The sequence below is a fragment of the Argiope bruennichi genome, chromosome 11, assembly GCF_947563725.1.
Source record: "Argiope bruennichi chromosome 11, qqArgBrue1.1, whole genome shotgun sequence".
Lineage (NCBI taxonomy): Eukaryota > Metazoa > Arthropoda > Arachnida > Araneae > Araneidae > Argiope > Argiope bruennichi.
The window spans coordinates 65,337,190-65,360,792 of record NC_079161.1 but is presented as its reverse complement, the minus strand read 5'-3'; the positions used below and the strand labels follow the sequence as shown (position 1 = coordinate 65,360,792).

At 30.3% G+C, this 23,603-nt stretch overlaps 1 protein-coding gene across 5 annotated transcripts in view; it reads left to right on the top strand.

Annotated features, from left to right (window-relative positions):
• The window catches only part of LOC129956864 (FK506-binding protein 5-like), a 245,807-nt gene that overhangs the window by 182,595 nt on the left and 39,609 nt on the right, over nt 1-23,603 (top strand). For 4 of the 5 annotated variants that reach the window (XM_056068821.1, XM_056068825.1, XM_056068823.1 and 1 more), the window contains exons 2-3: nt 15,626-15,684; nt 18,831-18,968. In XM_056068821.1, coding sequence (XP_055924796.1) covers nt 15,626-15,684; nt 18,831-18,968 — 197 coding nt within the window. The remainder of the gene's footprint in view (nt 1-15,625; nt 15,685-18,830; nt 18,969-23,603) is intronic. The other variant, XM_056068822.1, reaches the window with a different exon arrangement.

Below are 23,603 nucleotides of genomic sequence, written 5' to 3'. Positions count from 1 at the left end.
CCCTGCTGGGCCTGAATCTTGGAGCTTCTTTAATCGACACCTGTCGCAGAAACAAAAACGCACCATTCATAAGGAAGTCATTAAAATTCCTCTTCGAGAAGATGTTGTCGCCAAAATGAGGCCTATTTTTCAAATGCTAGCTTCAGATGTCTGTTGGAAAGATGTTAAAACTTTAAACTCGTTTTACTCCATAGTGCATTTTTTCAAAGAATTCTTATATGCAGATTGTTTTAAGTCAAAAACCGATACAGATTAAGGGATGAAATTTGGATCATATCTTTTTTAAACATTTTACTTTAATTTTAATTCAGCAAATTTGAAAAAAAAATGTCTGCCTTTAAAAAACTATGACATTTGTTTTCATCTCTATAGTTTGTGAAAAAAATATTGTAAAAAATCTATTTTAGTTTCGCATATAGTCATAAAGACCTTTAAAAAGTTTTTAATAATGTTTCTTATGTTAGTTAATAACAAGCGCTCGAAGAATGTCCAATTCTCGCCAAATATTGTTTAGTATTTCACATTAGCCACAGCATCTGCGATCTTAACTTTGATTATAATAATAACTTGAATAGGCAGTGCAAACACATTGTCCTTTATCTAACCACAAAATTGATATTGAACAGTAAGGATCGATTTGAATTCACGGAATCAAAGAACACATCGAACTTTTTCCGTTTTTGACGATATTTTGGTGACAATCGAATATAAAATGCATTAATTGCGCTTCTGAATTAAACAAGTGGAAGTGGGCTCCCCAAAACTTTCTCGCATACTCTTTAATAAACCTGTCATGCCAGAGAACGCCTTCCTGGTCATTGGCATATAATAGTTAGAAATATTAACTTTTGGCGTGAATTTAACATTTTTACTGAATCTATTGTATCATCCTTGGCGAGGTATTTCGCGAATAATCCTTGGCATGCGTTAATATTTATCCAAAAATCGAATTTCAGTTTTAGGCACTTTTTCCTCCACTGATTGAAACAAAAATTTGATACAAACCTACTCTTATAGTCACAAATTCCCATATCAAATTTGATATATTTTAATCATTGCGTTTTTGAATTACAGCGTTTATATATTTCTGAAAGTACAGACCGACAGACAGTCAACTTATTGTTGGATTTCGCTCAAAGTTTCGTAAGTGTCTAGACTATGGAAATTAATTTTGTGTATAGAATTTTATCTATCTAGCTCTCTTCATTTTGTAACTATCGTGTTAACTTATACTGGAACAACCAGATGGACAGATTTCCTCAGTTTTACTCATAATTTAATAGAAATTTGCAAGTCTGGTATAAAGACCGTATAAAAAAATTTTATCATCTAGCTTAAAGCGTTTTTGAGTTTTCTTTGTCACAGACAGACAGATGGATGGACATTTTCCAAAACGTAAAGATTCATCAAAATCTCGACTTCGAATTTTCCGACGATTGCTATACTTTTTCTATACTAAGTATACGAGAAATTAAAAAAAAAAAAGAATGCAATCACAGTATGGTAAAAATGTTACAGTATTATATTCAATAGTTCTTTTTGCAATAATTTTTTGTAAACAGTTAAAAACTTTATGACAATTTTGTATAGTACACGCTTGAAAAATTTTGTCATATAAACTAAAAGAACGTTTGCAAATTAAATATCATTTTAATTTAGAAATTTTATAACGATATATCTTTAACTCATCTCACTTTTCGTCGGGAAATTCTAAATCACATCAGCTATCAAATTACGATTGTTAAACACAACAATATGTAGAGGATGTCCCAGCATTTAAAATGTGCACATATTCATCGCTGTCTCCATGGCAACGCTAAATGACATCCGCCTATGACGTAACTATACTTAATTCGCTTAACAAATAGTCTTAATTCGTCTGACAGCCCGAGGGCGATCGAGCGCGCATGCGCACCTCTCTTGTTATTCTTTTTCTTTTCATGCACACTTACGGAGTGTAGTGGGAGTGATGAAGTATTCGTGCTGAAATTTCTCGACTGCATAATGGGTATGCAACAAGTGTCATCTCATTTCCTTCTTCTCATTGTTAAGTGCGCTGTTTAGATGAAGATGTAAGCGCTAACCTTCCATTACAACATGCCAGTTGGCAACAAATTTTTGACGAGTTTAAGTGATTGTGAGTGTAAAGTCTCTTTTGTATGCCATTTTCCAAATAGGGATTGTAAGGGCTGCTTCAAAGCGATGTAGTATACAGTAAATTACTTACTTAAGAGAACATTAAAAACTGATTTTTCAGTTTTAGTCAAATAAAACGGGGAGGGGACATTTCATCTGATAACCGAAAAGTATTATTTATATAGGATTGCAAGGCAGAAAAATTTATAAATTATATCTTAACAATGAATCTAATAGGAGATCTTATGAAAAAAAGAAAGAGTTTTTATTTATTTATTCTTTTTTTCTCGAAACACGTTTTCTTCAAATTTCGGTATGCATAGAACGTATTCTATTCCATACTGTCGCACGCAATTTGATACAACAATATTTCCAAACATTATGCATCTGTGAAATATATTTTTTTTATTTTTTCTACCCAATAGTATTAATCCTTAGAAACTATGCATCATGCAAAATATCTTACATATATACATACATGCATACATGCATATATAAATACACATAAACGCACATATACATATATACATGCATACATACATATATAAATACACATATACACACATATATACATACATGCATACATACATATATAAATACACATATACGCACATATACACACACTTATACATACACACATATATACACATATGCATACTTACCTATACATATATACACATATACATACATACATTTGCAATAATATTTAACCTATTTTTTTAATTTGAGCTTTTGTCAATGTGATGGCAACTCGTTGATAAATGCTATTTTTTCCCATGCACGCGTAACTTTCTCGTGCAGGTAAAATGTTATTTTTATTTCGTTCCAACTAAATTGCTGATAAATATGGTTAACTTATTTTTGAAAAAAACATTAAGAATAGAAATTTAATTTATTAGTTAAAGCATTAGTATCATTAAAGGGATAATTTTTTGATTTTCAGTATTCTTATATTTACGTTTGTAATTCAAAATTTTAAGTGAATGGTGACGTTTTTGCAATTTTTTTTTTAGTTTAGCGAAAGTGGCAACGCTGTTGTAATATTCCATAAAATGAAAAGATGTCGATTTAAAAAATAGTTGTTCTCTTCTTGCTTTTGTTAAGAATATCTACTTTATTGCTTAGAATCTGCGATTCAAATAAAATGAGTGACATTAACAAACAGATCATACAAAACATAAACTTTATTATTTATTTATAGATAACGTACAAGTCTTTTGTGACTGTTTTTAGTAAATGACTTTTCCGATTGTACGTTAAATATTAAGTATTATTCTTATAATGTCATGCTATATTTATAGAGTTTTTAATATCTGGAACAGCTTCGGTATACAGTCATTTTCGCCAAAAAAAATTGTTTATTGCCATATTTCAGTGAAATGGCCACATGTGGTGCGAACGGCAGCGTAACGGTAGCAAAAGCGCCACCAAAAGATTGCCAACTTCGCAATTTGATAAATGATTCTACGTATCAAGCTTAGTTCAATATCTTACAATTTTGAAAATTCCACGTACATTTAAAATAATTTAATAGCACATGATGATAATTACAGCTATCTTATTGCAACAGCTTCTCTTGAGTATAAATAAAGAAATATTTCTTTTTTCTTGAATTTTATTACATTTATATGAAAATACGATTTTTACTATCGAATATATAGAGATGATTAATTTATTTTTTAGTACTGTATGAAAATTAAAACTGTATTTATTACAATAATCCACCTTGCGTTTTCTGCCCTTTTACAGTGAGTTTTTTAGGCGATATTATCTATCTAAGTGATATTACTATTATAGAAATATATTTTGCATTAAAAAAGTTTTTAATGTTTGATTTTCTGTTTGAATTAAATTCTGTAAACTGAATTACATTTTATTATTTTCTGGAGTTTTAAACAACGCTCTATCAAATATCTTGGACAACATAATTTTTTTTTTTATATCTCAGTAAAAGGAATGAATTTCAATCAAAGTGAAAAGACATAACAAATAGTTTTAAATTCATCGAAAATATGAAAGTCTACAAAAAAAGAAAAGCTGAAATCTTTTGTGTGCAAGTATATTAAGAAATACTTTTTTTTTATCTCCTGCTTTTAACTCACACAAAAAAAAAAAAGAATGCACACTTGGGCAAAAATTTGAAAGAAAATGGTTAAAAAAAACCTGTCGTCTCTACAAAAATAAGTAGAAGACTTTTCAACAGAATGAGACGATTTTGGAGACTGTTATTTTTTTATTATTAACTACTCGCCTCTAGCGACCAACTTGCTCGCTCAGAATATTGACTTTCTTATCTGTTAAACTATTCAGATAGAAGGTACTTTTTTTCTTTTTTGAAATTTTAACTTGATATTTGATGAGGATGAAAAAATACGAATTTCAGGGAGGCAGTCTATTATAAATTACTGCGAGTACGAATTAAATTTCTTCTCTCCCAAGTTTATGTCTGAATAATGAAATTTTTCAAAATCCCAATTGTGGCATAGGTAAAAACCCGCATCTGAATCGTTTGATGAAACATCGAAATCAGTGTTAATTCCGTCATAAGATTAAAACCATTGTTACCGTTTGCATACCAAATTAAATATTAAAAAAATATTGGTATTAGAGAAGAAAATGTACGAGAATTAAATCGGTATCATAAGAATTGTTTTTTTTTACCTTCTCAAATATGTAGTATAGAGAAAATAGAGTAATCGTCGAAAAATTCGAACTGTCGATTTTGACGAATCATCACGTTTTAGACTCCCTGAGTTCGAAAAACGCATTTTTGAAAAATATCCGTCTGTCTGTCTGCGATAAAAATAACTCAAAAATTTTTTGAGCTAGACGAATTAGAAACTAGAAATTCGGACTAGACTAGAAATTCGGTACACGGTCTTTGGTATACCAAATTTGAAGATTTCTATTAAATCAGAGAACGTCCATCTGTCTGGGGGTTCAAATATAAATTAATACGATAACTACAAGACGAAGAGAGCTAGATATATAAGATTCAGTACACAGATTTAAAATTTATAGTAAAGACACCTGCCAAATTTTGTGCCAAATTCAGCTACGGTTTGACTGTCTATCGGTCTGTACTTTCAGAAATAATGAAACGCGATAATTCAAAAACACAAGAACTTAAATATAGTAAATATGGTGTGGGATTTCGTGATTGTAAGTTCAGTGTTTTGCCAAATTTTTGTTTACAATCTGTTGAGAAAAATGTGTCTAAAGTACAATCTCTATTTTCGGATACTACTGACCTCATGCCAGGGATTAATTACCAAATAAATTGCCAAGGATGACACTCTAACATGGCAAGTTTAATAGAGAGTATGCGAGAAAGTTATGGGGGAAAATATTCCCACTGGATGTTTTTCTTTAAGTTTTAAAGTAGTTTAAAAACCATTTTTTGTGAAATAGATTTTTTGAAGCCTTAAAACGACAAAAAATAGCTAGTTTTTTTTTTAAATTAATTCTTTTCTTTATTTAATTAACGTTTTGACATTGAAAAGTAACAATCACTTCCTCTTTTCATGAAGATATTATGAGTCAAATTTTTTCAAGATCGGATAAAAGCTGTAGATTTGTATGAAAAAAAAACCGAGAAACAAATATTTATCTTTATCTATATAGTATTTATTTCGCATTCTATTGATGTTAAGGGTTTGGGTTCAATTTTTCATTTTCTTATTCTATATTTTGTATACGAATGTGTCATTTTTCCTGTCTTGTTTCTCTAACCAGTTCTATTGAAGGTTAAAAGAACTTCTTCTAACATTTATTATATTAAATCAGATATTTTCAAACGTATGAGTGGTGTGATTACTGCTTTGTATCTTTTGAATTAATACAAATGTAAACAGGTTTAATTATTATAATTACTAATTGCAGCAGTAAAATTATTTTACGAGTGTAGGTCTTAATACATGATAGTATTAATATGTGCGAAGACAAGATATCCCATTACGTGTCTAACTATCATAATTTATCAAAAACTTTACTTTCTTATACATGATGTAAATTTTTATGATATTTGTAAAGTTGCTTTCTCTTAAGCCTTGTGATAAAAAAGGGATTATTGTAAAAACAGTAATGAACCCTGAAGAATGCTGGATCAATGACCACTGGCCATGGCGGAGACCAATCTGGCGACTTTGATGACAAAATGGAAGATTCCAAAACTTTAAGAAACTTGGTGAGAGATCTGTAAAGACACAAGATTATCTTAATAGAACCTTTTTTGCCTTGCGAACTAAACTATAAAAATCCAAGAGAGAGAACTGAATACAGTCAGGATTGAGTCGGCGTTCGAGTTCAGTTTAGCCAGTGAAAAGTAGCAGACGTTCGAGAAGCGCGAATAATTGAATGAAGTCTCTCTCCTGCAGAATTCTCTCTGAGTACTTCTTTCTGTTACGGTTGTTTACTAAAGATTTTCTGCTTGTGTACTTCTATTTACTGCAAGAGTTCTTGAGTACTCTTGTTGAGTTCTTGAGTACGCTTGTTGAGTTCTTAAGTGCTCTTGTTGAGTTCTTGAGTTCGCTTGTTGAGTTCTTGCAAGAGTTCTTGAGTACGCTGATCTGTTGATTGTGCATTTCTTATGTTGTATGTGCAGAGTAAAGCATCGTTATTTATTATTGAGCCTTTTGGACTGTTTCATCGCACATCAAATTTTAAAGGAATCTTTAATTTCGGAAAAACTTTCCGTAGCAATATAAAGAATAAAATATGATTTCTAAAACATTTAAAAAAATTTTACGAATCTCCATGTTTTACAATATATTCGAAAAGTAACTTTTAGTGTTTATGTTTATCTGCCTGTCAACACAATAACACTAAAATAAAACGAGTTAGAAAAACTAAATTTGATATAGAATCTTTGCATTATAACGGTACATTTGAATCAAATTTTTGTACAAAAGGCAACAAAGGAAAATTTACCTATCTGTTTATCCATGTAAATGCCGTCATAATAACAGAAAAAACAACTAGCTTGATTGATGAAATATGGCACTTGGTGTCTGCTGTAGAGATGAGAATCTGTTTTAAATTTTGGAACAAATAGGTGCTGAAGACGAAGATATTCTTATACTAAGATTGTTAGTATAAACTGATAATATCTCTGTTCAAATTGGTCTTAAGAATTAAAACTCATCCTGCCTAAAGCGCCTTCCATTTTCCAAAGAAATACTTCTTTCACATCCATGAAGTGAAAGATTTTACAGTATCGGAAGAAATACGCTAATAACGACAAAAATGAGACAGTCTACGACGTGACATAAAGTATTCCTTTCCCCGCAGGCTACTTTTGCATCTCAGAGGAACAAAAATAAACTTTTATCAACGCCTCCCGTCTTCTCCCATCGGAACGTCACGCCGAAACTTAGAATTTATTGCTATTCTATACTTTCTTTCCTGCTTTGGTTCTTTGTTGTTGTTCATCCCCATCCTACACGAATCTTCCTTTCAGATTTCGTTTTTTTTGTCTCCGAAGGGGCCTGTTATTAACCGCCTCCCTCCATTATCGATATATTTCTCTTTCAGTGTGAGTGCTTTTACTGTTTCCTTTCACTTCGACATGGGAAAAAGAATAATTGCTGTTATTACATACTGCCTTAGCTGCCTTTGATCATCAGTTGGTTCGTTAGGATTAAGGGTTGCCACAAATTTCAATTAAATATTTTATGTAACTGTATCTTAATGGTCTTCTTAATAAAAAAACGTTTCACTTCTAAAGTGATAGCCATATAACCCATCTTATTTTAGAAGTATTGTACCATTCTGTTCAAAGGTGCTATGCAATTCCCTAATTTTTCTGTCTATATCTTTATGCATCATGTTTGGATCCAAGAAACTGCATTATTTACTTATTGACACGCTTTAATTTTTTAAATCTTATTTATAATGTGAAGCAGGAGTTTTCTATTCATTAGATGGTGATGTTTCAGTTCCTGGTTCAGCTCATGTGTATAGCAAATATAAATTGATAGTTATTCATTAAAATATTAAGTTTCATGTTTTTCCGTTCTTTATAAATAAATTGCTATTATCATTACTTATATTAAATTTAAAATGTTTTTCATATGACCCGAGAATTTTTATTTTTTTTTTTAATATCTACGCATCTAATTGTATCACAGTAGGAATAACAAATTTGAAAATGTACAATCGATTAAATAAAGAATATTGTAATTGTTAAGAACAATTATTTCTTTAAAAAATGATTAAAAATATGCTTTATTCTGAAATCAATTAATGAAGAAAAATGTCGAATTCCCATATTTTCATATTTCATTTTCATATGAAGAAAAGCCATAGATGAAATCTATTTCTTTGCAACTTGGTTGATAACAATTTTTTTAAATAAGCCGCTTTCTGTCCCTTTTCGATCCAGCGGCCTTAGCAGCTACCTAGCCTTTCTAACTGGAAATTCTCCATAGTTTGTACAGGTTCACTCTCACTAGGTGTATGCAAACCTTGTCCTCTTGATCCCACTTTAGCGTAATGTGGAAATACGCTATGTTGACATAATGCGGAAGTTTATAAAATAGAAGAATGACTCAGGTTTCGCTTTCATCGTCTGATCAAGACTCAAAATTTCCCTCAAGTTCCCTTCCAAAATAGTCTTTTGCAGAAGTGGAGGCAGAAATTTGCAGATGGAACACGGGACTAGACAAATCTGACAAGAGGGCAAGCACAATTTCTATAATTTGGCTTCAAAATAACTCATAGTAATTCATTTTACATTTGATTAAAAAAAATGAAGTTTTATGTGGCTTTTTTTTAAAAATAGGTAGCCTTCTGTACGGAAAATCTGCTGATTTAACGTTGTAGACGTCCATCGCATTGAATTACATTGCCAAATTCAGACTAACGGCTTTAACTTTATTTGTATATTTCGATTGTTTACAGTACATTAACTTTAAGATGATTTTTAATTTATCATATTCACTAAGGCCCAGTTCTCTATAACCGTTCTCAAGTGGTGAAAACTTTTGTCGACGAAACTCTTAATCTCTCGCCGACGGGGGTAGCAAACAGTTACCGACAGGTGGGCAAAAAGGACGAGATGATTTCTACTAATGTCGCCTATGTCCTTTTGCAGTTCCAAAATGAGTTTTTATCGAATAAAAACAATTACCTTTCCTATTCGTATAGTCCGCCATCTTGAAGGCAATAGGCAGTTTGTTATCTAATGTACCTAGTCAGAAATGCACTCTGGATTGTTCAAGTAAACCTTGTTGTTTTGATCCCCCTTTCTCATATTGCTTCAGTGTAGAAGTTTAGAAAATAGAAAAATGGCTTAATTTTGGCCTTCAACGTCCAACCAGACTCAAACTTTTTCGTTATCACCCCCCTTCCAGAAATATATCTCCTGCAATTTTGAAAATGATGTAATAAACAAAATTCCTTTTCATATTCATATAGCCACCCTAAAGGCATGAGCTTTCTGCGTCCATAAAGTCAAAGAAACCTTATTAACGACAAAAACGGTATATCGTGTGACGCAACATAAAACACCAAATTCCCTGCGGACATTTTTGCGTCCCAAAATCACAGAAATAAGCTTTTATCTGCATCTCCCACTTCCAGGACGTCACGATGAGGCTTTGAATTTATTACTCTCCGATACATTCTTTGTCGTCCTACGTGAGACTTCTTTCCGGACTTTCGTTTTTCTTATCGTCTGGAAGGAAAGAGGGAGGGGGGTATCTATTGATCCACCCACCGTTCACAATCCTTCACTCCCCCTCCCCCATTGAGATATCTCTCTCCAAAGTAAGCGGCTTTGCTTTTCCCTTTCTGTCGAAGATGGGAACTTCTTTTGTTAGAATAACAAGTATCAAATGTTGGAAGATTTATTTATAGAAGCGGAGGTGGTTTCCCATTTTCTGGGGAATTGATGCCAAAGAGTTTCTTCTTTGCATGATGACTTTGTGGATTCGGATGAGAAAAGTACTATTGAAGTCAGAGATAACTCGATATTGTGCTAAGTTAGTGCGTCCAAGTAATGCGATCCTGATGTGTTTGAAGACAATCGCTGCATTTCGACAGAATTCAGTTTCAAATGCCAATATCTCAGAAAATGCTCTTGAGTATTTTTAAGGGATTTGGTAATTTCACTACAAAATTTTTCATGTCCTTATACAGGATGGTCATAAAATTTTTCTCAAATTACAAAAATAAATAAATAAATAAATTTTTTTAATAAGTATTTGTGTGTGTTTTTCCAATTAACAAGGGAATTTATTTTTTAAAGTTCCTCAAGTCCTTACTTTTAAAGTCAAGCGATGGCCATATGCAAGTCGAACGCAATACAAATGGTTGCATATGACTATATAGACATAGAACATGATACAAATGATAGCGTATGACCACATACTCGTCGAGCGCAATACAAATTATTGCATATGACCATATACACGACAAGCGCAATACATATTATTGCATATGACCAAAAACAAGTTGAACTCAATACAAATTATTGCATATGGCCATGTACACGACAAGCGCAATACAAATTATTGCATATGACAATATACACGACAAGCGCAATACATATTATTGCATATGACCAAAAACAAGTTGAACTCAATACAAATTATTGCATATGGCTATGTACACGACAAGCGCAATACAAATTATTGCATATGACCATAAACAAGTTGAACGCAATACAAATGATTGCACATGACCATGTACACGACAAGCGCAATACAAATTATTGCATATGACCATAAACAAGTTGAACGCAATACATATGATTGCACATGGCCATGTACACGACAAGTGCAATACAAATGTCTGCATATGACCACACATATATCGAATGCAATGGCTGCATAGCATGTAAAAAATCATAAAGAGCGAATAATATTTCATTTTATTAGATAAAAAAATTACACATCGACTTCACCAAAATGAAGATTTGGATTGACATGTAAACACGTCTAACTGGTTATTTTTTTATTCACTAAATAGTCCGAACAATGCATAAAATATAATCTTATATTCGATTGTTATCAAAATGACGGAACAATTTGAATGCGTTCATTGGTACCTTGAATTCAAATCGAACCCTACTGTTGGATGTCAATTTCGGAATTATACGAGAAACAAAACGTTTGCAGTGCCAGTTGAAGATGTTTATACATTCAAAATTAGGATCACAGATACTGTGTTTACGGTTCAGTTATTGGAAAATATTTGTTGGACGATGATAAATGGAATACCAATGTGATATTTGTTAAGAATTGGGTATCTTTTGATTTACTAAGGGCCCTCACATTGAAATTTACTGGCATAAGTGGTTTCATTCAAAACTTTATAAACATTTTTACAATATATCGGAACACATATTTGCCGAATTATAATGGCGTTTTTTATATTTTTTTGTAAATGAGAAAAACAGTTGTAGTCACACTGTATTTAAAATAATAATGACAATCAAAGAACTAGAAGAATATTTCCATTATACTTGCTCGATTTCCCCATTTTTGCTTATACAAAATATAGAGTATAGGTCATACTCCGTTAAAAAATTCGAACTAAAGATTTGTCAAATCTCCAAGTTTTAGACATCTCTAAGTTCGAAAGTCTCTGAGAAAGATTACTCAAAAACACACTGAGCTAGATGAAGAAATTTAGTATAAGGTCTTTATGCCAGATTTGTAGATTTGTATCAATTTTAGAGCAAACTTGAGGAAGTACGTCTGTCCGGCTGTTTGCTTATACGTTAGCACGATAACTACAAAACAAAGACAGTTAGATAGATAAAATTTGGTACATAGATTTAATATTTATAATCTAGACAATCATCAAATTTTGAGATAAATCCAACTACGGACTGACCTGTAAATTGGTCTGTACTTTCAGAAACATGTAGCCACGACAATACATAAACCAGGACTTCCGTATATCAAATTTGGTATGACAAATTTAGTAGACAAATTTACGATTCAAATCGGTTGGGAAAAAGGGGTCTTAAACCCAAATTCGATTTTCGGCAATTATTATCCGTATACTAGGAATTAATTTACATAAAAAAACTCGCCAAGAATGTCGCCAGAAGTTCAGTAAAAATGCTAAATTCTCATCAAAAGTGAGTATTACACACCATACCATGCAAAGCATTCTCTAAGATAACACCTTTATTAGAATGTATGCGAGAAAATTTTGGGGAGACAACTTAAAAATCTTCATTATTGGATTATCTTCAATCACACCCCCCCTCCCCTTCCATTTTTTTGGCAGAAGTCCAAAAATCATTACTCCATCTTTCATTCTTTGTGTGGAAAAAATAATTTTGACCATCCTTCAGCTTTGTCCTTGTACTCCAGTCATAACATCACAGTGCGAAATTCGACAGTTTTATTTTCTTACGAAAACTCATGAGGCCTGGATACGCTATCGATAGGCCCCCTACCCCTCTATCTGACTCCCATTTTCTACCGATATAGCAAAACAAAAATTTACACTGACTCAACGACTGGATCGATTTCGCCATTTGCGCGCGAAGAAGGCTCTATGTGTAATTATGTGTCATATGTTTTTTTTCATTAGATGTAATAAAATGTAATACATCAATGTTGGTTGACATGACTAAATTTATGTTATTTATAGCTGGTCACTGATGGCGGCTAGTTAATTGTTATAGCGAAATTTTTGAAAGCATTATACTTTCAACATTCAAATAAGAGAGTCATACAAATTAACGATCAAGATTAATGTACAAATTGGAGAACTGTTTAAATCTGACACTCAGTTAAAGTTCAGATTAAAGTACCATTTGAACTAGTGGCCAAGATTAACATACAAATTGGAGAACAATTCAAATTAAAGAATGGATTCAGAAAAAAAGTCGAAGGAAAATCCACTTATATTTCCACAATATACCCCTTTTTTGAAATCTGCTTCGTAGAATAGTAAATAAAATCGATATCTGCCCTTTGATCGATTCGGTCAAAAATTTATCTACAAATTTTTGTGTCAAGACCATACAAAATGTCATACAAATTCTCATTCATCTAGTTTATTACGTTTCCAAGTTATTTTGTTTATAATGTTTGTTGTCTTGCTATTTTGTTGTTATGGTCAAAAACTCAAATCTTAGAAAAAAGATAATTAACTGAAATACTTTTATCTGGTTTGATGGATTTGGTTCTAGTAGTGGAATCATATGCCAGTTTCATCAATATAGCTCTTTGAGTTTTGAATCATGGTGTAAATTTACAGCCAAGCACCTAAAAGCATTTTTTGGGGGGGGGGGGTAGACTTACTAAAAGGTCTTAAACCTAAAATTTCGTCAAAATCCCCATGTCGTATTTTTTGACGAATGCAATTCCTTCTTAAAGTATTATAGTTCTCTTTAATGTACTATAGTAAAAAAACAAAATCACGTATTTTATTTAAATTTGTTGTCAGCAAAAAAGTATTATTTTTAAATTTGCCGTCTGTAGAGACCAACTGGTTCGCCGAAGATATTGGTTATATTTAGTTTCAACTATATCATTTAGATGAAGCTTCATGTCCATGATTCCATCAAATTGTCAGATATTAAACATGTATTATTTTGCATATCTTCTGTTCACTGTGCATATGCATTTTTCTAATGGAGATCACTTACAATACATCATAACGCTATTGGGTTCGGTTCAACTCTAAATTTGTTTAGCTGTATTGTAACTTTACTTTTTCTTTTGTTACGTAAACTTATAGATTTTAAACAGGATTCTTTATAACTTTGAACTATGGAAGTACGATTAAATATTTAATGAAACAGTTTCGGCTTCAATCACAAAAATGACAATTACTTTGAAATGTAATTAAAAATATGTTCAAAAGTTAATTAAATCCGGACTAAAGAATTTTACAGCAGCTAAATTGTCATCACTGAAACAGATCTTTTTTTTTCTTTAAAACAGAGTAAAAATAAATTTTGTGCTTTAATATTTTCGGAAGTTATAACGAAAATGCATGAAAACTAGTTCATTTTTTAATTAACTGGAATTCTGATTAAAATCTCAAAAAAAGAAAAAAAAAACATTTAGAGCTGCACATTTCCACCCTCCAAAATACTACATCTGGGTCAAATTTGGAAGCTTTAGATCAAATGGTCTAGCCAACCGAACGCCAACACCCGCATTCATTTTCATTATTAGTATAGATGTAAATTGGGTAATATTAGCATTTCATGAAATGGCATCAATGTATGCTGTCAAAAGATTATTAAACTTCACTTTATTAAATGCTGTCATAATTCAAAAGCGAAACGAACTTCAAATAGTCGATCCATGTGCAAATCTTACTCTAGCTAAAAAGCAGTGTTTGATCGCGGGTACGGTCGATCTCAGTCTTTTGTGTCGTGCATTCGAGATTCCAATCTGTACCATTGATTCTGTACTGGACAAAAGTTGAAAGGATGCCTTCTTGCATTCACTGAAAGGTTCAGGGGAGGGAGTAGAAGGTAGCCACGTTGTTGCATTCCTTCCTCCCCCATTTTGAGAGATCTGAATGGGGTGCCTCCTTAATATGAAGATCGCAATGAAAGGATGTAGAATACAGGTGGCTACCATTTTAATAACAAAGTAATAGTGTGGCGTCTAATTTTGAACAAAGGTGCAAGTGACGTTTCGTCCAATGGAATTTCAATTCATAATGATTTCACAGTCACATGACAAACATATCTGCGCATGCCATCTAAACATCTATTTGCATTTGGGCTGGATTTAACCTTCTAAGGGCCCTTAAGAGACGGTAGAATTTATTAGGCGTTTTGGGGAATTATTCATTTAGAGCAATGAAACTGTGTATGCATATGTAATAAAATATAAATAACTCAAATGTCTTTAAAAACAAATTGAAAGGAAATATACTATTGTAATTAATTAAAACGCACTTTTTTTGGAAATTTCAAGTTATTCCAGGCGAGTTAATTTTTAATTTTTTTTTCCTATTTTTTCCTTATTATCCTACATAAATTTATTTGGATAATAAGGAACTACATTATGATTTTGTAATTCCAATTAAAAGTTAATTTTTTAAAACAATTTTTATTCAAAGGCATTGAATTTTCAAAGGAATTTTCTGATTTTTTGAAAAATTGACTTTTAGTTCAATTTTACTAGTTTCTATTTTACTTTAAAAAAAATTTAATTGACTTTTAATCAAAGTCAACTTAAAATTGACTTTGACTAAAAGAATTCGAAACATAAAATGTACACCCTATTTTCTTTTAATGTTTAACAAAAATCTTAATTGTCAGTTTTATATAATTTACTGAATAATCCAGATACTTAGAATATTTCAAAGATGTTTAACTCTAATTAAAACACCATTTTGAATTTATTTGGTGATTTAATAAAAAAAACAGTGATAGTTTTACATCATTTACGTCATTTGATACTCAGTTTTTCAAATAATTTTTGGTTGCAATTTTGATGTCAAATAACTAGCATTTATGAAAATTTCTGGTGCTTACTTTGTTTGCTTTTCTTTCCAGGAAAAGTAGTTGCTAACGGTATTGAAACCCCTGTCGAAAATGGACTGTCCAATAAAGAGGTAAAGTATTTATTTCAATTCTTTTTTTTTTTTTTTTTTTTTAGAATTTCCAGGATACTTCCGCCACAGTTTAGAAAATGGAAAGGGTGGTGGTGGGGAAGCAGCTCGAAATGCAATTCCATTAAAAATTTGTTGTCTCGTGAGTTTGATAAATGCAAAATTTGGCGTCGGTAGTCAAATATCATTATATTAGATTAATGCGTAATTATCGTCTGATCAATAACGTTAAATGATTCAAAAATTGCTCTTAAAGAATTAATTTGATTAACCTAATTTTGCTTAAAATTTTATATGTAACTTGATTCAAATTTAAAAAAAAATAATTAGAGATGCTTGTAAAAAAATATTTAATCTTAGCAAATATTTAATATGTGCAAGAAATAATAGTGTTCAAATCGTTTTTGAATAATAATTTAATGCTAAACTATCCCAAATCATTGCTTAAAAAATGAAATTGTTCAGCTCTGTTAATCTCTGCCGTTAATTTTTGAAGCGTTATATATTTTTATTACATTTTATTTTCATTTGGAATCATTTTATGAAGAGAAAAAAAACCCATTGAAATTATTTTTTTTTCTTTTTAAGTGCGAAGTATTTTTTTTTTATTTATGGCCTCTTTCAAATTATAGTTCGTTTTTGCATTAAAGTTGAAAACATGTTTTCTTGTAATTTAATTGATTCTTGAAATTTATCGAGTTCATTTAATATCGTTTTCTATTTGCATTGAAGTTATCCATATTCTTAAGCAATATTAGAACAAGTTTTATCTGAGTTGTCGTTGGAAATTCCTTTTTTCTTGAATTAATAATATTTAGTTAGCTTTATTAAATTATTTACCAGATTACGTCTTTTATAAACTAATCAATAAATACATAAATCAACGTGATTCAGAAATTCTTAAACCTAAAAAAACACGAAGCATTTTTGAAATTTTTGAATTCAAGTTTTAAATAATTCAAGATTTCTGATTGAGGAAAAAAAAACTGTTTTTGGAATAAGAATAAGAACCTTTCACCTTATAACAAACATCCTAAACTTAAACAACATTGGATATTTCTATTCAAAAATATTACATAAAAAGAAAACAGAGTAAACAACGTAAAATGTTAAGATTACTAAACGGACGCTTGGGACTTGTTGTCAAATAGGCAGTTGCCTACACAGAGAAGGATTTTTTTCGCGGTTGCCTAATATGAACCACAACTTTGGAAGTCTTCAGACTGCTTTGTGCGATATTTTTTTCTTTTGATTTACAAAAACCGAGTTCTCGAAGTTATTTAAAAATAAAAGAAGTATGTTTTAAAATTCAAAAAGTTATTCTTCGGAAGGTTTCATGGTTTTCGAACCCGTTTGTAAATCCATATACTCCGGTTTCTCTTGTAGTTGACTATCTCATTACCAGGTAATATCCATGGCAAACTTTGCGCAACAAAATTTAGATTGTATTAAAAAATGTATGGATTTTTTTTATCATTTCACTTAAATTTAATTTTTAATAAATGTTTTATACGGGTGATATTGAATCAATTCTTTTAAAATGAATCACAATCAAATATTTGGTTATTTTAGTTTTATTTGCTATGTAGAAATCTCTTTTATAAATATTAAATTAAAATAGATAAAAAATGATTTTATTTAAAATTGGGGAATGGAAAGGATGTCTCCCAAACTTGTATTCTCCAATGGATCCTATAAGGTGTAAATGAACTCTAGGCTTCGCATTCTCATTAAGTCGTATAGGTTTATACGTAAGCCCATTAGCAAATGGCAGCTTCGACCAATCGGCTCAAAAATCGGCCGGTCTTTAATATGAAGTATATTTTATGAAATCACCCAAAATTTTTAATTTTGCCGTCGTTTGAAATCGTAAATTGGGAAACGAATTTAATTACGGTTAAAATCGTACAATGAGAAATGAGTTTAATTACTGCTAAAATTGTACAATGGGAAACGAGTTTGATTAGGTTGAAATCGTATAATGGGAAACGAGTTTAATTACGGTTGAAATCGTAAATTGGGGAACGAGTTTAATTAAGGTTGAAATTGTTTAATGAGGAACGAGTTTAATTATGATTAAAATCAAAGAATAGAAAGGAGCTTAATTACGGTTGAAATCGTACAGTAGGAAACGAGTTTAATTACTGTTGATACCATACAATTGCAAACGATTGTAATTACGGTTGAAATCGTTTAATACGAAACGAGTTTAACTCGGTTGAAATCGTACAATGGGAAACAAATATAATTGCAGTTGAAATCATACAATGGGAAACGAGTTTAATTTCGGTTGAAATCGTACTGTAGAAAACGAGTTTAATTATGGTTGAAATCGTACATTGGGAAATGAGTTTAATTTCGGTTGAAATTATATAATAGGAAACGAGTTAAATCGCGGTTAAAATCGTGCAATGGTAAACGAGTTTAATTAGGTTGAAATCGATAATGCGAAACGAGTTTAATTATGATTGATATTGTTCAATGAGCAACAAGTTTAATTACGATTGAAATCATACAATAGGAAACGAGTTTAATTGCGGTTGAATTCATATAATGGGAAGCGAGTTTAATTACAGTTGAAATCGTATAATGGGAAAAGAGTTTAATTACGGTTAAAAGCGGATAGTGAGAAACGAGTTTAATTGTATGATTATCTAGTTTGCTTTTATTATGTTGCCATGGGGTGCATGTACTATGTAGGGAAGTTGGGCACTTGGTGATAACATACATTTAAATATTAAATAGCTGCCGCAGTAGATTTTCTGTGTGAATGTGTTGTTACACAAATGAATTAATTTGTAAGATAGAAATGAAGCTTTAATATTTTTAAGCGAATCATCAAGATGCCAATATTGAATTTTCAATCAAAATTAACTTCTTAATTACATTAGCTACTAAAATATGGATCGTATTGCCAAAATAATTACTATTTTTAGAAAAAGGAAAAAAAAAAAAAAATCTGGACCAAAACTTTCAATTATTTCCAAATGCTTTTTCGACAGCTATTTAACCAAAATGTCGCAACAATGCTGTACAAAAATAGAAGTGAAAAAAAGAAATTTTTAGCCGGTTCTCAAAACAAACTTCTCTGTGACAACGAATTGTTGATATTGATTGAGAACTTTATTCCGTGCATGCTGGCAACACAGGAGGAGGAGGAGGGGGATGAGGCGCATAGATTGGCCGCCAAGGTGGTGGAAAATGTGGTCAAGATGGCATCAGAGGCGGCGGCGGAACAGAGTGCCAAAAACAGTCCCCCCGCCAAAGTCAGGGGGTGTGAGCTACAGGTGAGTGCCTCTTATTGATTCTTTACTTCCTAACTAACTTTTCATCCATTCCTGCTTTCTTATCTTCATTTCTGTCTCTGCTTCTAAATAATAATCTATTTATTTTAAAAATTTATATTTAAAACATCAAAATTAGAAATGTTTCTTGTGTGTCATCAAATGAAGAATTCGCTAACATTACAATCAAGTATGTGATTACTTTCGAAATGGATTTTTTTGGAAAATCACTCTAAAATAGTTATATTTTTAAATTTTTCATAAAGGAAATTGAAAAAAAAAAAAATTGAAACTAAAATACACTAATTAAGTGATTTTTTTTTTCTTTCTGAAAATTGGAAAAAGCTAAAGGTTTCTTGGCTAAAAAGAGATATGAAGCAAAAAATATTTTAGGTTAGAGGTTTATGAAATGATTTGCTAAAAACTTTGCAGATAGCTTAAGAAATATCCTTAGTTTCTAAACTAAAAAAGGTTGTATCTCTTACTACTCTTTAAACATTGAAATTCGATTAAAAAATAACATGAAATTTTCATTTTTTTTTCGCATTGTGAAACATTAAAGCAACTACAGAATATATCTATATCAATAGATTACTTATTCTCTAGTTCAAGAGCTGTTGAATATATTGATGAATTATTAATGAAATTTGAACAAAAAATATGCATTAGATTTTAATTTATAACGTTTTCATGAGAAAATTTTACCAAATATTAAAATTTGAGAAAATAGCTTTTAACGATATAAAATAGCATTAAAACGCATATAAATACAAATATAAAAATAAGTGCAACTTCCCACAAAATGGGCTTCGAAATACATTCGAATGTTTTTATAAAGAAACCTGTTCAAATGCTAAGAATATTAAATTTTAAAAATTAATATTTTCGCTATAAAATAAACTTTTTAACGTGACAACGCACCAAAGGATTGGGTATTTCTGAAATTATAATGCACAAACTAAAAATTTCATAAAGTTGAAGGAATTCGTCGAAAGTTTCTAATTTACTGTTTAATTTTTAAAGGTTGTATTTTTTAGAATTGTAGAAGAATTTCCTTTGTATTCTTATTTGAATTAGTGAATAAATAATTGATTTTCTGTCGGAATATGAAGTTAATTTATTTTCTATTGCTATTGCTTCAATATCTTTAAGGAAAAAAACAACAACAACCGATATCTATCTATACATAATTAAGAATTTATATATGAATTAAATGAGATTTTTTTTATTTATACGATGTAATTATTATAAATAGAACAAAATAAAATACTTTTCAAATAAAAGAAGATATTTTTATTCTCATCATAATGGAAAAGGTAGTTATTTTTATATACCTTGAAATTAGAAGATAAAGTACTTTTATCTTTATCTTATCACCAGAAATGAAGATTTTTTAAAATTATAATATCTGTATAAACGAATTTATTTTTATTCTTTCTGTAAATGTAAAAGAAACTGTTGTCTTTTTTTAAAAATTCCAACTGCTATTGAAAGAAAAGTTACGTTTATTCTTTTCTAAAACAAGAACGAAATAAAGATTTTTTTAAAAATATCGTTTGCTCTCAATTGCATAATTTTGAAAATGATGATTGTAAATATATATTTGTAAATTTAAAATTTAGACTAGTTTATCTTTGGAAAACCCTTAAAAAAACCAAGAGTCCCAAAAATAATATGATGAAATATTATTTAAATTTGTGCATGTTACTGGCCTTATCAATGTTGTTTACACTAAATTTGAATTAATAATTTGATGGCAGTACTTTTCATGGATAAATTTTGCTGAAAGAAAACATTAAGTATAAAGAAAACGAAATATTTCTTTAAAATTGCATTGTTTTATAAAATTCTATATAACCTACTGTTTCCAACAAATATCTAGAAAGATGCCGTTTGAAATTTAATAATTTTTAACTTTATTTTCTGCAGTTGCTCAAACTTTTAATGAATTTTATAAAATACATTTTCGAAAAAAAAAACGATTGGAGAGTATGAGGACATTTTAAAATTAATGTTTTTTCTATTTTAATAACTTCGAAAGAATAAAAGTAAACAAAGAATTTATAAATAACTGCAATAATATAAATTGTAAATAACATAGGAAAACGTTTTTAATCTTACTCAAACTATATATATATATATATATATATATATATATATATATATATATATATATATATATATATATATATATATATATATATATATATATATATTATCATAAACTGTTTGCTAATACCTGAGTGAATACATAAAAATAAGTAAAAAACTTACATTCGGAATATTAATCAAACTATTCCTAATAACAAGATAAGAGAAAAGCAACGAAATTTCTTGTGAGTAGTAAGTTTCAATAGATTTTTAAATGACTGAATAATTTTTAATTTTCCTTTCTTTCATGTATATTAATCAATTTCACATTACTGATAATATTGTTGCCATCTGAAATTGCAGAAACTTTTTTAAAACTCTGTATTTCCTTCAGCTTTATTCCTTTTCTTTACTAACATTTAAAGAGGCACTCCTAGTATAAATTTTTCTAAATATGTATTTGAAACATGTATTTGTTCATTCTAATATGTGCAAGTATTTCGATTTAAATGCTTTCTCGTTAGAAAGTTTTAAAATTCCAAAGAATAAGAATTTAATTACATTTTCCTCTCTTTATCGTACAGTAATTTAAATGACCTTTTGTAAGCTCTGTGCTAAAAGAATGTGAAAACAGCAGCTGCTGAAAAATCTTTAACGTATTTGTAAGTTTTGTTGCAATTTTCTGGAGATAAGCAATGGCATTCCAAGCAGATAAATTCTCTAAATTTTAGATTTCATATTTAAAACTATAGTATTATCATTAATGGAATGAAAATTATGACACCAAAATATGGATTTAAATGAAAATGTCACTTTCAAATGCAAACTTTCAAATGCAATCAAATGCAAACTTTTTTGTTGCATGTTCTAATTAATCAGTCCTTTTTGCCTTTTAATTATTTTATTACAGCATCGCAAGTATTTTAGGAATATGCGAGGACGTGAATTCAATTCGAGAAAAATATAACACATATAAAGTTAATCCATACTCATTTTAACACTAGAGCTACCTATGTTAAATATATAACTAGTTTTACTACACCCGTCAAATTGATGGAATTTTAATCATCGTGTCTTTCATTATAACTTTTGGCTTAGTTAATGTAAATAAAAGAATATAATTTAGCAAAAACTACATTTAATATAATAATTCATTAATTAAGTTTTAAAAAAAAACAAGAGTTATAGTTTGTATTTGCATTTATAAGATATCCAGTTAGAGCTTTTAGTTCTAAACTGAATTATAATCGGAATAAAATAGATTCCATTTTGACGGCTACTGAGCATTTTGGATCATTCAATGTAATTTTATATGAAATATGTAATTCAAATTTCTCCAGGAAATATCTAAAAGCGCTGCGTTTCTGCTGGTACACTTTTTGATTTATTTTGACGTCCCCACCCACAAAAACCAGAGGTGTTTTGCCGCTTGCTGAAATTCCACCCCAGACCATGACCGGCTTTGGATGTTGGCGATGTTCAACAATTGCTGAAGTGCCTGAAGCATCTACAGATTAACCCCTACAGTTCTAGGAGTTAAGAGCATGTTAGATTGTAAAACGCTTCTCATTAGTGAAAAGGAATCTCTTCCAGGCTGACTTGCCGTCCGTCTCAAAAGTTTTCAGCATCTTTGGAGCCTCAAAATTTTTGTTTTTCTTCATGGAGAAGCCGAATTTTTTGGAACTTGTAAAGTTTCAGTCCAAGCTCTGATTTTGCCATTCGTTACACTGACCGGTCCCTTATTCCCAGTTTACGAGCGATCTTTCTCATGGACATCCTTCAATCTCCTTGAACTAGCTTTAAGCCTTACCGCTATTGAAAGCGTTCACCATAAGTTTTCGTTTACTTCCTGCACTTTGACCATCATTTCCAAGCTCTTTGAAACGGCAAATTGCCGAGAGCACATTAAGCAAACGAATGATTTCATATTGTCGTTTTCCTTGCAGATCTTTTGCTTGTCATTGTAAAAAAAAAAGTAAAAAAAACAACCCATAAACTAAAAGATACTTTTAAACTATCTTATAATTGTAGTGATCGAAAAAGAAAGAAACACAGATTAAAAAGAAATTAATTAATTTCTATTCTCTGATGTAATAACTTTGTCCGAGTTCTTTTCTGTACCCTGTAGTATGATTACTATATTGTTTGATGTTATCAGGTTTGAACAAGAGAATCGGCCGATTCTTTATTTTCAACCAGCTTTAACGATTGACATTCATAGAATTTGTTTCTGTACTTGTAAGGAAACATATGTGAATACATTTTGTCAGAGGATAGTGTTCACATTTTTCTTCCTTGTCTAGATTAGAGTGGTGTGGATTAATAAAAATGGATAACTATTCTGTCAGGCCTAGCTTGAAATCTATGAAACAGCCATACACCATTGTTAAATGCAATTGAATTACGAAAACAAAAGGGATAAAACATATTTTAATGTTAAAGACAGAATTGAAATTTTTAACAGGTATGAAAGTTTACCTAAAATGAGTTATTGGTGGTCTAGTTAAAAATCTCACTGTTTCCTTCTTCTTTAAAAATTTTGAGAAA